General features: G+C 66.5%; 6 protein-coding genes across 6 annotated transcripts; 3 read left to right on the plus strand and 3 right to left on the minus strand.

The window, feature by feature from the left end:
- Positions 1–137: 137 nt before the first annotated feature.
- Positions 138–1850, minus strand: RHOBADRAFT_38252 (uncharacterized protein; the record flags this gene model as incomplete). Its single annotated transcript, XM_018413506.1, has 10 exons — positions 138–322; positions 401–433; positions 504–690; positions 755–841; positions 912–1023; positions 1124–1180; positions 1249–1367; positions 1432–1533; positions 1628–1727; positions 1814–1850. The coding sequence occupies 10 exons, from the start codon at positions 1848–1850 to the stop codon at positions 194–196; spliced, it is 963 nt and encodes a 320-aa protein (XP_018269707.1). The 3' UTR covers positions 138–193.
- Positions 1851–1918: 68 nt separating this feature from the next.
- On the plus strand, positions 1919–2768 carry RHOBADRAFT_65377 (uncharacterized protein). Its single transcript, XM_018418695.1, has 3 exons — positions 1919–2165; positions 2238–2439; positions 2507–2768. Exons 1-3 carry the CDS (start codon positions 1943–1945, stop codon positions 2568–2570), a joined length of 489 nt encoding a protein of 162 aa, XP_018269708.1. The 5' UTR covers positions 1919–1942; the 3' UTR covers positions 2571–2768.
- A 210-nt stretch (positions 2769–2978) lies between these two features.
- Positions 2979–5836, plus strand: RHOBADRAFT_54856 (uncharacterized protein; the record flags this gene model as incomplete). Its single annotated transcript, XM_018417533.1, has 12 exons — positions 2979–3190; positions 3254–3286; positions 3344–3385; positions 3469–3631; positions 3701–3749; positions 3810–4339; positions 4412–4519; positions 4592–4705; positions 4795–5114; positions 5196–5281; positions 5357–5517; positions 5620–5836. The coding sequence occupies 12 exons, from the start codon at positions 2979–2981 to the stop codon at positions 5767–5769; spliced, it is 1968 nt and encodes a 655-aa protein (XP_018269709.1). The 3' UTR covers positions 5770–5836.
- A 124-nt stretch (positions 5837–5960) lies between these two features.
- Positions 5961–8702, minus strand: RHOBADRAFT_54857 (uncharacterized protein). The gene is made up of 4 exons (XM_018417534.1): positions 8636–8702; positions 7177–8316; positions 6979–7098; positions 5961–6912 (listed from the first exon to the last, which is right to left on the minus strand). Exons 1-4 carry the CDS (start codon positions 8658–8660, stop codon positions 6263–6265), a joined length of 1935 nt encoding a protein of 644 aa, XP_018269710.1. The 5' UTR covers positions 8661–8702; the 3' UTR covers positions 5961–6262.
- Positions 8703–9920: 1218 nt separating this feature from the next.
- RHOBADRAFT_45622 (uncharacterized protein) lies at positions 9921–11570 on the minus strand (the record flags this gene model as incomplete). Its single annotated transcript, XM_018414638.1, has 7 exons — positions 9921–9987; positions 10057–10178; positions 10273–10701; positions 10806–11161; positions 11233–11326; positions 11403–11475; positions 11542–11570. 7 exons carry the CDS (start codon positions 11568–11570, stop codon positions 9921–9923), a joined length of 1170 nt encoding a protein of 389 aa, XP_018269711.1.
- A 1271-nt stretch (positions 11571–12841) lies between these two features.
- On the plus strand, positions 12842–14199 carry RHOBADRAFT_54858 (uncharacterized protein; the record flags this gene model as incomplete). The annotated part of the gene is made up of 6 exons (XM_018417535.1): positions 12842–13033; positions 13097–13167; positions 13230–13332; positions 13425–13508; positions 13608–13875; positions 13943–14199. The coding sequence occupies exons 1-6, from the start codon at positions 12881–12883 to the stop codon at positions 14197–14199; spliced, it is 936 nt and encodes a 311-aa protein (XP_018269712.1). The 5' UTR covers positions 12842–12880.
- Between the last annotated feature and the right edge of the window lie 25 nt (positions 14200–14224).

A 14224-nucleotide genomic window follows, 5' to 3' on the forward strand; every position in this document is an offset into this window, starting at 1 on the left:
GGAGCGAGGTGGGGAGCGAGAGCAAGGTCGACCGCGAGGGTGTCCGCCGGACCGCCTTCTCGCCGTGTCGCTTCTATTCTTGCCTCGCCAGCAGCTCGTGAGGACGCTCTCACACACTCTCAGTACCCGTGACCGGCCGCGCAGAAATCGCCGCTGAGCAAGAGGTTGCACACCGGGAGCTCTCTCGAGCCCCCTAGTCCTCGTCCATTGCCTCGCCCTTGGCCCGCTTGTCCGCCACGCGCTGCTTCATCTTCTCCTTGGCCTCGGCCATCTGCGACGTGAGCTTGCCCTGCTTGGCCGACTCGTGCAGGAGCGCGTGAACCTGTGCGCCTCGAGGAGGAGTCAGTCTCGTTCGGCTTGGCGCGCGATCGACGCGACGACGAGAGAGAGCAGGACGCACCAGGCCGATGTAGTTGTGTCGTCGGAGCGTGTTCTGCGCGAGCGACGAGGTCCGTCAGTAGAGGGATCGGTGAGAGCGTAGGCGAAAGGGAAAGCGGGCGCACCTCGACCTCCCAGTCCTTCAACCGCTCCTCGATCCCCTGCAGCTTCTCCTCGACCTCGAACCGTTCCGGTGCGCCCTCAGGCAGGCCGGCGAGCCGCTTCTGCAGCGCCTGTCGCCGGCCCGTGACGGCGAGAAGGTTGAACATGACCTCGCCGGCCGGGTATGTAGCGATGCGGCGCTCGAGAACCCTGCGGGGGTAGCTACATGTGAGCTTGATCGGGAGAGATAGGCAGGAAAGGACGAGGGACGCACTGTCGAGCGAACGAGGTCCAGTTTGCGGCGCCGCCAGGAATGTCGCCGTGCGAGACGGGCGTCTCCTTGAGGCCGTCGAGCTCGAAACTGCGAGGGAAGGGCTCGTGAGTCTGTCGTCGTCGTCGCCGAAGAGAGTCGAAAAGGCAAGGCGACGCACAGCTTGTCGCCGATCGGGAGGTAGGCGATGAAGTGGTACGCGTCCTCCTTCTCGTCCTGCGGCCGGTGCTCCTCGAGGTGGAACGGGTCGCTACGGGCGAACGAGTTGTGCACTGCGTACTCGAAGGAATGAGTCATTCCATCCTCTCCTTCGAAGCTGCTTACGGCCGTGTTGCGCCCGCAGCCGCACGAGAGGGAGAAGGAGCGACTCACCCTCGCGCAGCTTCTCCGAGTTGCTGAGCGTCCAGCCTCGCGTCTCGGGATCCAGTCCTGCGCGCAGAACGAGCTGGTCAGTGTCACTGGTGGGCGGAATAGGCTCAAGGGGAAGGGGAGCGCACCTTCGGAGAACGCCTGCAGGTTGCTCAACTCCTCGCCGAGCTCGACGTCCGGGCTGCGGATGTTGAGCGTCGCGTTGATCAAGGCGATACTCGCGCAGGCGTTGTTGATGACCTGGTGACTGTTGCGCGGCAGCAGAGTCAATGATCTGGGACGTGCGAAGGCGGGTGGACGAGGGGACGCACGCGAAGTAGTGAGGCTGCGCGGGCTCCTCGAGCTTGCCGTCCATCGTGTTCGGGTCGGCATGCCCGACCCACTTGAAGAGGAAGACGAGGGCGTACAGCGGGCTGTGCGGGTGGGCAGAGTGTCAGCGAGGAGGGCCCCACCTGGACGGCGGCGAGGAGGACGAGGAGGGAGGGAGGGTGAAAGGGCGAGACGGACCTCAGGTCGTTGAGCAGGTCCTGGTCGAGGCCCCACAGCTCCTCGACCTCGACACCGCGCACCCCCAGCTCGCTCAGGATGCCGGTGAACACGCCCGGGTCTGCGAGAGAGATGAGGAGAGGCGACGTCAGTGTGGCTCGGTCCTGGCCCGCTCGTTCGAGTGCAGGGAGGGCTGTAGGGGCTCACCAGACTCAGTAAGACTCCATCCAGCCGAGTCGGACATGGTCGTGCAGCGTGAGGTGAGGCGAGAGAGCTGCCTCGTCGTCGTCGTCGGTTGGTGGCCGTCCACCTCGCTCGCTCAGCACAGACTGCACCATGTGGGGCTTTGGGCGCCAGCAGGAGCCTCGACAGGCACCCTCAGCCGCGTCCACCTCGACCGCACCCTCTCCTTCCCTTCCCTCTCCTCCTCCTCATCCGCCTCCGCGCACCCTCGAGTCGCTCATCCAAGAAGAGCTCCCGGTCCAGCGCCACAGCGTCGAGATGGAAGGCGGCATGCCCTCGTGCCTCACCCTGTTCGACAACTTTCTCCTGTGCTACTGTGCGTCCCTCCCTCCTCGCCTTTCCCTTCCCTCTCGCACCGTCGAGCTGACCTCTCCCCGTGCGGCCACAGCTCTCGCGTCGCAAATCAAGTCGGTCTACCGCCACGGCGCACCGCGAGAATGCACGCCCAAGTTTGAGGACTTCAAGTTCTGCATGTCGATCAAGAACCTCGACGAGGACCAGAAGAACGAGGTGTGGGTCCGCAGGAGGGCAGAGTGGTGGGCTCGCAGGCGCCTCGGCAGGAGCTCAGAGGACGTGTGGGAGGCTCGCAGGTGCGCACCACACCTCTCTCCTCGTGAGGGCCGTACTCGGAGGTCCTGACCCTTTCCGTCCGCGCAGGGACGTCTACACCGACCCGCTCGAGGACAAGCGCAAGGCCGACGGATCCGCCCCGCAAGCATGACGAGCGACGTACTCCCGAGGTACACTGGCCCGACGCCGGCCAAGCGGTCGCTTTCGTCATCGACGTCGGCTCTTCTCCTTCCGTCCTCTTTTCGCCCTCTCGCCGTCAGCCAGCCCGCACCGCATCACACCGCATCGTGCTCGACGGCGCTCTCGTACTCAACCTGTTGCCATCATGTAATGCCGCACTTCCTCGCCCTCGAGTCGGTGCCCTGAGCGAGCGAGAGGATGGACGCCGTCTGTGCGAGTCGGCAGAGAGCACAAGATCTGCCGCTGCAGCGTGCAGCTTCGCAGAGCCTGCTCCGATATGTACGAGAGCGCTCGAGAGTCCAACGCAAGTCTGGCTGTGAGCGGACCTCGCCCCGCTCGACTTTCCCCCACTTCGCTCTTCCTCGACCAACTTGGCGCCATGGGCTTGCTCTCGTGCTTTGCGCCCCTGCTGCCGGCACGCTCGACCGCTCACTCGTCTGCATCCACTGCCACGCTTGTCGACAAGGACGCTCACCGCTTCATCGAGGGCAAATCATCGGCCGACTCGGACGAGGACCGCGTGGTCGTCGATACGGGGCGGCGGCTCGACGAGCTGAGGAGGGAACTGGACAGGGCCGACGTCGATGCCTAGTGCGCCCACTGTCCTCTCTCTACAGCCCTGTGTGGCGCGCTGACCACTCTCGAGCCTCGCAGTGTCGTCCCCACCGCCGACGCTCACGGATCCGAGTGCGTCCACCTCTCTACCTCTCCCTGGTCCCAGAGCTGACCCTGTACATCTCGCAGGTGGGTCGGATCGTGCGACGAGCGCCGCGCCTTCATCTCTGGGTGAGCCCTGGACCCCCTTGCCTCCTCGTCCTTTCTCCCCCCCCCACCTCCCGCTCACGCTCTCGCCTTGACCTGAATCACAGCTTCACCGGCTCGTCCGGCGTCGCAGTCGTCACCAAGACCGAGGCGCACCTGTTCACCGACTCGCGCTACTACGTCCAGGCCGGCAAGCAGCTCGACTCGCACTGGACGCTGCAGAAGGTCGGCGAGGAGGGCGTCAAGAACTGGGACAAGTGGATCCTCGACGTGCGTCGCACCGCCTCTCTACTCTCTTCTCGAGGCGCCGGCCGGGACTCACCATGTTCCCGCTCACAGCTCCCGAGCGGTAGCAAGATCGGCATCGACCCAACGCTCCTCGACTATGGTCCGTTCCTCTGCCCTCGCTCCGTACCGAGCGCTTCCTGACTGCCCTCGATGTCTACAGGTACCGGCAAAGCCCTGTCGCAGGCCGTCAAGACCCGCTCCCTCTCGCTCGTCTTCCCCTCGTCCAACCTCGTCGACGCCATCTGGCGCTCTCGCCCGCCACGCTCCGCCGCACCGATCCAGCCGCACCCGCTCAAGTTTACGGGCGAGTCGGCCTCGTCCAAGCTCGCCGCCCTGCGCAAGTACCTGCGCGAGTCGCACCCGGCGGGCGACAACGACAAGGCCGACGCCGCCTACCTCGTCACGACCCTGCCCGCCATCGCCTGGCTCCTCAACCTGAGGGGCGACGACATCGCCCACAACCCCGTCTTCTACGCCTACGTCCTCATCACCGAGCGCGAGTGCGTCCTGTGGGTCCAGAGCGCGGCGCTCGCGAGCGACGAGGTCCGCCGCGCCGTGAGCGAGTTTGGCGGCCGGGTCGAGGAGTACGGCAACGCGCTCGAGGGCATCAGGAGGGAGAGGGAGGGCAAGGCGGGCAAGGTCGTGACGGACGCCAAGGCGAGCTGGGCTGTCGTGGACCTACTCGGCGAGGTGCGTCGGGGCGCTCAGTCCTCCTCCCACCCTCTCCTCGCACCGACTGACTCTAGCTCTCTCGCCCCGCAGGACAAGGTCGAGATCGTCAAGTCGCCGATCGAGACGGCGCAGGCCGTCAAGAATCGGGTCGAGATCGAGGGTTTTCGCCGGGCGTACCTGCGCGACGGCGCCGCTTGGGTGCGTCTTCTCCTCTCGGTCCCGCCGTCGACGCGCCCTATACACAGAGCTCACAGATCTTTCCTCCTGTAGGCTCGTTGGCAGGCGTGGCTCGAGGACGAGGTCGCGAGCGGCAAGGAGGTGACTGAGTGGAGCGCGGCCGAGAAGTTGACCGAGTATCGCAAGGGACACAAGTACTTTGCCGGGGTGCGTCGCCTCTCTCTCTCTCTTCCTTCCTTTCTCCTTTGGCTCCTGGACCGAGCGAGGCACTGACGCACGTCTCTCACTCGCCGCAGCTCGCCTACGAGAACATCTCGGCCACGGGCGAGAACGCGGCCCTGCCGCACTACGAGCCGTCGCCGTCTCGACCCGTTCCGCTCTCGCTCTCGACGCCATACCTCAACGACTCGGGCGCGCAGTACCTCGATGGCACGATCGACACGACGCGCACCATGTGGCTCGGCCGCAAGTCGCCGTCGCGGGAGCACAAGCGCGCGTTCACGAGGGTCCTGCAGGGCCACATCGCCGTCGACGCGCTTGTGTTTCCCGAGGGAACGACGGGCGAGCAGGTCGACGTGCTCGCGAGGGCGCCGCTGTGGAGCGAGGGCATGAACTAGTGCGTCCCGCCGCCGTTCCTCAGTCTCTCGCGCTCTCTCTCGTCGCACGAGCCGACTGACACCTTTGCGTCCTCTCGCAGCGGTCACGGTACAGGGCACGGCATCGGCGAGTACCTCTCGGTGCACGAGACCCAGGTCGGCATTGCGCACTCGGCCGCATACTTCAGTGCGTCCCCCCTTCGCCGTCTCTCGAGCCTTCTCCTCTGCCGCACCGATCTGAAGCCTATCCTCTCGCCCACAGACACGCCCTTTGTTCCCGGTCACGTCACGTCGAACGAGCCCGGCTACTACGAGGTCGGCTCGTACGGCATCCGGCTCGAGAGCGTCCTGTGCGTCAAGGAGGCGCACACCCGGCGCGGCTTTGGCGACCGGCGGTGGCTCGCGTTCGAGCGGCTGACAATGGTGCGCACCCTCTCTCTCCCTCTCCCTCTCCCTCTCTCGATCGCGCATGTGCGGCGAGCAGAGCTCACGAGCGAACGTCGCCGACCCTTTCCTCGACCGCAGGTCCCGATCGACACCAAGCTCGTCGACTATGCGCTCCTGTCGCCCAGCGAGAAGGTCTGGCTCAAGTGCCACAACCAGCTGTGCAGGGACAAGCTCTTGCCGCTCGTCAAGGACGACAAGCGGGCCGTGCGGTGGCTCAAGCGCCAGTGAGGCTGCACGAGGAGGGTTTGTCGAGCGCTCCTTGGCCATGTGCAACGAGACAAAGTTTGGCAGCACGCTCAGAGAGTTCTCGTCTAGCTTTCGAGAGACGGCGAGTCGCAGCGAGACGTAGGGAATCCGCGATCGCGTCGAGAGAGCCAACTTGCGAAGGTCCCGCTTTTCTCTCGCAAGCTCGTTGAGACGAGTCCTGCACGCGGCGTGTTTCGATCAGGCGAGGACTCGAGGGGCACTAACTGTTAACGCTGGGGTTGCCTAGCTACAAGGCCGTCAAGCGAGAGAAAGAGAGGGACCAGGGAGCAGAGGGAGGAAGGGAAGAGGGGCTACGAGAGTGGTTTTGCGAGGAGGGGAGGATCAACAAAGGGTAGAGGAGAACGACTGAGGTAGGTATGTACACAGGGGAGAGCGAGGCGGAGGAAGGAGAAGAGAGGCGCCGCGCCGGGCGAGACGGAGGCGGGAAGGGGAATCGAGACGTGCTGAGGGCGCATTACGCGTGCGTCGCGAGCGTCTTGGGGGCAAAGTAGTCGCCGCTCGGCGCCGCACCGTCCCAGCCGGGCGTCGTCGGCGGCGCGCTGCTCGAGCGGAAGTGCTTGGCGAGCGGCATGTCGAGGATGGCCTGGGTCGAAGGGTCGACGGCGCTCACGGGCGCGTCGCGGTCGAAGCTCCCCTCGAGCGCAGCGGCCATGTCGAGGCGTTCGAGGCCGGCAAAGTCGGCGTCCGACAGGTCCATCGTCGGCGGCATCGGCGCGGGCACGAGCGCCGGCGCGATGTCCGAGCCCATCGACCCGCTCGCGACGGCGGCGGCGCGACGAGTCATCATCGAGCGCGTCAACGAGTCATTGGTTGTCGACGTGGAGGCGACGGTCGTCGGACGCTTGACGGCCGGCGACAGGGAGCGGGCCTGGACGCCCTTGTCGATGATCGGGATGGCGGCGCCGGGGAGCTGAGCGCCGGTGTAGACGGCGCGGGTCGGGGCCGAGGGCGCACCCGCTCCGGGACGGTCGAGGAACGAGTAGACGTCGTCGTCGGTGCCCATCGACGGTGGGACCGAGTAGTCGAGGTGGAGCGTGCGGCCGGCGAGCTGGTCGATGGTGGCGATGCCGCCGCCCTGCCGGTCTCGGGCGATGTACCCTTGCGCTGCGGGTCGAACGCGATGTCAGGTACCGTCGGCGGAACGACGAGGAGGAGCGAGAGAGGACGGACCGTGCTCGCAGCTGCAGTTCTGGTGGGCGTGCATGAGCTGGCGAAGCGTGAGCGCCTCCTGGCGCAGCGCGAGCGCCGTCTGCTGGAGGACGTGGTTGCGGTTGCACAGGTCGGTCGCGACTGCGTGAATAGGAAGGGAAACGGCAAAGAGTCAGGGTTGGCGGCACGAGGAGGAAGAGGAAGAGGACGAGGACGCACGACGCTCCATGGCCGCCGTCTTCTCCTTCTTCTTCTGGCGACTCTTACACGCCGCGACGCGGTTGCGCTCGAGGAACTGGCGGCGCTTGAGCGACTCCTCGTCCTCCTCCTCGCCCTCCTTGAGCTCGGCTCCCTCGCCCTCCTTGCTCGGCGACGCCTTCTTGCGCCCGCCCTTGCGCTTCGGCGTCGGCGCCGGCGTGCCCTCCTCGGACGCGGCACCTCCGACCGGCGCGAACGAGACGGCCGGCGCCTTGCCCTTCTTGCTCACGCCGCGCGTGACGGTCGGCTGCGCGCCCGCGAGCGAGTCCTCCACCGCCTCGGTCTTAACCGTGATGTCGAGCGCGCCCGGGCCCATCGGCAGCGGCATGCTCTGCGAGAGCGTCGCCTTGCCCGCCGCGATCATGGCCGAGCGCTGCTGCTCGAGCTGCGACAGGAGCGAGAAGGCCGACGCCGGTGGCGCCGGACCCATGGCGGGCGCGCCGAACGACGACGAGCCGACGGCGATGTCGCTCGCACGCCGCTCTCGCTGCGGGCTCTTCGAGCCCGAGGGGCAAGCGGTCGAGGCGGGCGGCGTGTCGGCGACAGACGAGGCGGGCGAGTCGTCGCTCTCGCGCTCGGTGCCCGAGAAGACCTTGTCGGCGACGGACAGGGCGGACGAGGCGAGCGAGTCGATGCGAGGACGCTTCTGGAGCGGTTGCAGGGCGAAGTTGTGGAGCGTGGGGATGGACGTGGCGTGGGAGGTCGGCAGGAGGAAGTTGAGGGAGGAGCCGCCGGGCGTGCAGATTGCCGGGGAGGACAGGGCACGCTTGCGCCCGCCGAGCGGCGTGTGCGACGCCAACAGGTCGAACTGGTGCGGTGCGCCCTTGGACCCGGCGGATTTGCCCTCGTCGAACGCGCCGCCCGCCGCCGCGGTCGAGGGCCGCCTGGTCGCGGCGCCGCCGAGCGTGAGCTCGAACGGGTTCGTCTCGCGGCTGCCGCCGGCCACGGTGCCGGAGAAGGACGGCGTCATGCCGCGGCCGGCGTCGAGCGAGCCGAACAAGGACGGCGTGATGGCGCCCTCGATCGACCATGACGGCGGGGTGCCGCCGTGAATGAACTTGGACGGCGTATCGAGGGCGAGACCGAAGGACGGGTAGTCGTCTGTAACGTCCAGGCAAGTCAGTTGGCGGTCCAAAGAGCTCGATCAGGCTGTGGCAGCCGGAGTGGTGCGACCTCGCGGCTTCGGCAACGTGAGGGGGGGCCGCCGTGAGCGGACGCCGTCGTCGCCGACCTCGTGCGCGCCCGCAGTCGACTCGAGCCGACTCACAGGCCCCCTGGCCGCGCCTGCTGCACCGCTCGTCCGTCGCAAAAGGCCCTCGCCCCGCGTCCTCGAGCATCGAAGCCGGGATTTCGCTTCACCTCGCGCCTCGCTCGCGGCGCTCGCCGACAGCTGGGATGGGACGAGAAAGAGTGGACTCACTCGATGTGTCGATGTTGGCCTGCATGGTGACCTGAGGCGAGCTGGCGAGCGGTCGGAGTGCGGAGAGCTTGAGAGGTGGGGCCGGGGCGGTGCTGGTTGGACTGGGGCGAGCGCGAGTCGAACGGAGTGCCGGGGCGACTGGGCGAGGTTGGGCGCAGTTGAGAGAGCGCAGCAACGCAGAGAGCTGGTCGAGTTTGCGGGTCGGTGAGAGGGAGGAGGCGGACGGCTGCCGGTGCGCGCGAACGCCGCTTGGCCTCGCTCCTTTCTCGCGTCGGCTCGAGCGGGTGAAGCTCTCCCTCGCCCGCCCGCGAGGCGATGCGATCGTGCTGCCCGCAGGCTGCGCACCCCGGTCCGGCCGTAGCCATGACGCGCACATCTTCTGCCCACAGCCAATGAGGCCGCTCGCACCCGCACTCTTTCCTGTCCGACCAGCCGAGCTAGTTTTCGGCGTTCGCGGCGACGCTTCCGGACACTCTCGCGCTTGCTCTCGCGTTCGCTCGGGCCCTTCGCAAAGTGGAGCGCTTGAGCGCGGGCTGGGAGGACGAGAGCGAAGCCGGCAACTTGCTCTGGAACAAGCTGGCTCACGGAGCTCACGAGCGCACGCGCCGCGAGCCATCTGTTCCCTGCTTGCGTCTCTCCCTCGCGAGAGAGTCAGCCTACCCTCGCTCGACGGCAGCTCCAGGCGCTCCTCAGCCTCCTCTGCCCATCGTACGTCGAGACGACGAGCTCCGTCCACAGCCCTGAATTACGCAAAGCGTCCGCGCCGGAGGCCCGATCTCGGCGGCGCAGCGCCCGCGTGTCCACGCAGCGAGCGCGGCTGAGAAAAGAGAGGCTCGTGCGAGCAAGCAACTTGCGCCGAGCGGCCGACCCGGCCGGCGGCGTGGTTCCGGCGGCAGCTTTCGAGCCAGCTCGGGCACGAGAGAGAACAAAAGAAGCGCGACGCAGAGGTGCGGATCGCCGCTTCGTCGGGCATTTGTCAGAGGCAGCCGTAAGCGGGTCGAGGTACGAGCGCCGAGGCGACCTTCTCAAGTTGAGCGTCCCCGGTTCTCGGTACTTGCGCACTCCCAGAGTCGTCACCAGAGCTCCTGCCTCTCCGTCTGTCGTTCCTATGTGATCGCCCGAGAGTCCAATTGGCGCAGAACATACTCTCCTCTCGGTCTCCTCGTCCCAGATCTTTCAGCTCTCGCAGGTCTCGCTCGACCGGACGGGACAGGGCGTGGGAAGCAAAGAGAAGGTGCAGAGCTCGCTACAACGCTGCCTGCTCCCCCCAGAAGACCTCGGCTGCTTAGGCCTTGATCTTGAGCTGACCCTCGAACGCCCTCTTCTCCTCGATGGTCTGGTGACGGCCGTGACTGTTGAGGGCGACCGAGTCAGTACATGTACAGATAGGAAGGCTGCAGATAGAGAGGGAGAGGACGGACCCGAACTTGGACGACGTGTCGATGAACTTGAGGTTGATCTTCTCGAGGGCGGCGCGCGAGGTGTGCGTGATGAGCGACTTGCGGAGCGTGACGACGCGCTTGACGACACCCGGGCACGAGCCCTGCGGGAGAAAGAGAGAGTCAGGGACGCAGCTCGAGGAGGGAGAGAGGGAGAGAGAGGGAGAGAGGGAGAGAGAGAGAGAGAGAGGGACGGACCTTGATCATGACCCAGTCGTTCTTGACGATGCCGTAGCGGACAAAGCCACCGATCGGGGTGATGGCCTTGTTGGTGATGTCGAACTCGGTCGAAGCCGAGGCCTCGTCGCCGGCCTTGCCGATGCGGTAGACCTTCTTGTTGAGCTCGGTACGGTGGTGGTAACCGTCCTGACCGGCGCGAGCGACCGAGTACATGACCTTGCTCGGGTGCCACGCACCGATGCAGGCAACCTTGCGAAGACCCTTGTGGGTCTTGCGCGGGAGCTTCTTGGTGCCCCAACGGTGGGTGACGCCCTCGAAACCGTGACCCTGGGTGACGGCGATGATGTCGATGTTCTCGTCCTGCTCGAAGATCGACGAGACGTCGAACGTCTTCTCGAAGTGCGACTTGGCGAACTCGACCTTGTCGGCGATGGAGCCGCCGTTGATCTGCGGGCGAGCGAGAGGGTGAGGTGGGGAGGGATGGGGAGCGAGGGTCAGTCTCGGCGACGGCGGCGGGCAAGGGAGACAAAAGAGAACGCTCGAGGACGCACCTGGATCTCCATGAGGTGCGCCTTCTTCTGCGCGAGGCCAGTCTTGCGGATCTGGGTGTGCGCGAGGACGCGGACGACCGAGCAGTACTTCGAGATGCGCTCGAGCTCGCGGGCGACCGACGACGCCGAACCCGACTCGGCGTGCTTCTTGGCGTACTTGGTGAACGCCTTCTTCTTCGAGCGGTACCAGTTCTTGTAGAAGCGACGCTTGACCTCGTCCGACAGGTGCTCGGCCCACACGGTCGTGAGCGAGCGGAGGCCACGCGGCGTCTCGACGTAGCCGACGACACCGACAGCGACCATAGGCGGCGTCTCGATGATGGTGGCGGCCTCGACGACCTCCTTCTTGTGCATCTCTGCGAGCGGGAAGGCGAGGTCAGGATCGGGTTGAGAAGAGGTGGCGGCGCGCAGAGAGGATGGGACGCACTCGAGCCGGGGCGCTCAAGGTCACGGACGACGTGGGTCATGCCGGCCTTGTAGCCGAGGAAGGCGGTGAGGTGGACCGGCGCCTTCGGGTCGTCCTGCGAGGCGGCGGCGAGAGGGGGTCAACTTTGGGCTCGTGCGAGCGAGGCAGGGCAAGGAGGGACAGGGGCGCACCTTCGGGAAGCTCTTGGCCTTTCCACGGTGGCGGGCGGCGCGCTTGCGCGGGAGGAACCCGAGGGAACCGCAGCTGTGAGGGAAGGGGAAGGGTCAGGGAGCGGTCCGGCGACGAGGGGGCAGAGGAAGAGGGGCGTACCGGGGGTGCTCGTACTTCCTGTGAGACATCCTAGCCGACCTAGTGAAAGGGCGGACGAGTGAAGAAGGAGGGGGAGGGAGAGGAGGAGGAGAGGGTCAGCGACGAGTCGAGAGAGGCGAGCAGCGACTTTGCGGGTCGAGCGCGAGCCCTCGACGACGGCCCCGCCGCTCGTGGTTGCCGCCGTCCACCCTGACCGTCCTCCCATAGGTCCAGCTGCCGGCCTGCGCCTCGCGATCCACCCAGAGCGGCCGTACGAGGTGCGGAGGGTTGGCGGGAGAAAAGGTGGGAGAGGCGGCGAGGGTCGAGTTGGAGGTGCTGGGGGTTGTCGTGCGGCGCGCAGAGGGTCGCAAGGGGTCTGCCGTCGTCCAGACAGTCGGGAACGCGGGCTCACCTGTCGACGAAGAGAACCGGGGAGCAAGGGAAGGTGGGCGGTCGACTCGGCGCGAGCGGGTCGGTCGCCAGCTCGAGCTGCGACTCTCGCTCCCTCGCAACGCCCGCAGAAATTGCGTCGAAGTGCTCACGGTGTGCCTGAAGCTTTCTATGCAGACTCAGTGGCCCGAGAGCTGTACTTGTGCTGAGGGCAGCTGGCACCGGGCGAACGACCTTGCGCGCGGCGAGCGACCACGGCTTGTCCTCCATCAAACTACAATGCGGCTCCCGATGAGCAAGCGTTGAGTTGCTCTCGCGTCCACTGGTCTGCACTTGCACCAGCGAGTCAGGCCTGGCGCGCGGGCGCTAAACGCCGGGTCGCTTCGTGCCAGATCCACCGTCGGCGCACTTTTGCACGGCGCTCTCTTCCCGCCGAGGACAAGTGCCTCTATCCTCTCGCTCAGACGAGGAGGGGCTTCAGCGTGGGGGAGGGACATTCCTTTCAGCAGGGCTCGAGGTCGCGGTCGCGTCTGTCGCGGGGCGGCGAGGAGGAGGGACGAGGGCCGGCGGGACGGAGGCGCGCGCGCGCAGGCAGGCGAGGGCAGGCGTGGGGCCGTAGAGCTGACGCGGTCGATTGCACTGCACCCCCCTGCCTCTTCTCTGTGTGTGTCTGCGGCGAGAGACGAGCGAGTTGCAGAGAGCCTGGCGCGAGCGCTCCCTCTCTCGTCGCCTGTCGGCTCGAGGCGCGTTGTGTACTGCTTGCGAGCCACAGTGTACAGAGGCCTGCCCGTCGCACGCAGCTCCAGTGCTCAGAAAGCCGAGGCTGCCGACCGAGCTTCCTCGTAACGATCGTCCGACTTCATGGTCGCCGAACCTCTCCATCCCTCTGCTCCCTCCTGCTTGCTCGCCTGTAGCTGTACTCGCGCCGCCAGCTCGTGCTCCGCACCGGCAGCCCTGCCAGCAGCGAGCCATGCCCTCTCGGCCCTCGCGTCCTCGCGCCTACACGATCCCTCTCGAGCCAACTCTCCGCCAACCTGTCGAGCACGAGTGCGTCGAGGGACGCTCGAGGCGCATCAGCTGGCGCAACCCGCTCGGCCTGCCGGCGCCTTTGACCTGGAAGCAGGTGCGTCGCTCTCCCTCTTCCCCCTGCACCGCCCGGCTCACCTCTCTCCTCTGCGCTGCGCAGATCCTCTACATCGTCGGGCCACAGATGATCGGTGCGGCATGCATCGATGGAGGAGCAAACTTTGGCGTGGCGTGCGTCCCTCACTTTTGTCGCGCCCGAGCGGATCCGACCCTGACGTCGATTCCTCGAGCAGCTGCGCCATGTACCGGACGATCAAGCCCCAGGACACGATCACGATGTGGGACATACGGCACAACACTATCGCAGGCGACGTCGCCGTGACCGTCTTTATCCAGGTGCGCCCCGCTCGCGCATGGTCGTCGGGGACGAGCAGAGCAGGACTGACCTTGGCGCTCTCTCCTGCCCCCTTCCTCGCCTCTCCTTGCAGGGCATCCTCACGTTCGTCATCGCGTCGGGCATGGTTCACGTCGACATGCGGCACGGCGGCATGGCAGCGTTTCCGTATCCCTGGGTGCGCCCTCGCGTTCGCCTTGTCCACCTCGCCGGATAGATCTGACGGCTCCTCCTCCTCCTTCCTTCTCTCGGCCTACCTCTCCTCATCCATCTGCAGCCCGACACGCAGTTCGCCGTCGTCAAAGGCGCCGACCCGGACGCCGCAACCTCGCGCCGTTCCAAGCTGTGGCGCACGTTCCATCAGCGACACGGCCTCGGGCGAGGGCTCCACTTCTTTTCGGGCTCACACGTCAACGACATCTTTGACACGAGCCTGACGCTGCGCCAGTTCGGCGAGCGCCTGTTCTGGAGCGTGTGGAAGGGCTCGGTCCTCTCGGCCCTCTTCTTCCTCGTGTGGTGGCCCATCACGATCGCCATCATCGCTCGTGCGTCCCGCCTCTCCTCTCTCGACCTCAGACCCCGCAGAGTCCTGACTGTCGTCCTCGCGCACAGCTATCTGGGGCGGGCGCAACATGGCGCACACCTGGACGCCCGAGGTCATCAAGGGCGTGTTCGGCTTCAGCCTCGGCCTCGCGATGAACCCGCTCTGCGCCATGATCGCTCTCGGGTCTGAAGACTCGGTGCGGCATCACCGCAACGAGGTGCATGCGCAGAACGTGCGCGAGATGGAGGAGGCGCCGCCGGCCATGGTGACCGAGGCGGAGCGAGTCGTGCGGCCGAGGCCGGTGCACTACCGCGAGGGCGTCTAGCTGGAGCGTTTCGAGACGGCGAGGG

The sequence above is a fragment of the Rhodotorula graminis genome (assembly GCF_001329695.1).
Source record: "Rhodotorula graminis WP1 unplaced genomic scaffold RHOBAscaffold_10, whole genome shotgun sequence".
NCBI classification, from domain to species: domain Eukaryota; kingdom Fungi; phylum Basidiomycota; class Microbotryomycetes; order Sporidiobolales; family Sporidiobolaceae; genus Rhodotorula; species Rhodotorula graminis.

What these genes read in the sequence shown, in the direction of transcription:
- RHOBADRAFT_65377 (XM_018418695.1), top strand. Translation starts at nt 1,943, where the DNA reads ATGTGGGGCTTTGGGCGCCAGCAGGAGCCTCGACAGGCACCCTCAGCC. An exon ending in CAACTTTCTCCTGTGCTACT is followed by an intron (nt 2,166 to 2,237) that starts GTGCGTCCCTCC and finishes GTGCGGCCACAG; the next exon opens with CTCTCGCGTCGCAAATCAAG. An exon ending in GACGTGTGGGAGGCTCGCAG is followed by an intron (nt 2,440 to 2,506) that starts GTGCGCACCACA and finishes CCGTCCGCGCAG; the next exon opens with GGACGTCTACACCGACCCGC.
- RHOBADRAFT_54857 (XM_018417534.1), bottom strand. Translation starts at nt 8,660, where the DNA reads ATGCAGGCCAACATCGACACATCGA. An exon ending in GGCCAACATCGACACATCGA is followed by an intron (nt 8,317 to 8,635) that starts GTGAGTCCACTC and finishes TGGACGTTACAG; the next exon opens with ACGACTACCCGTCCTTCGGT. An exon ending in GACGGCGGCCATGGAGCGTC is followed by an intron (nt 7,099 to 7,176) that starts GTGCGTCCTCGT and finishes CTATTCACGCAG; the next exon opens with TCGCGACCGACCTGTGCAAC.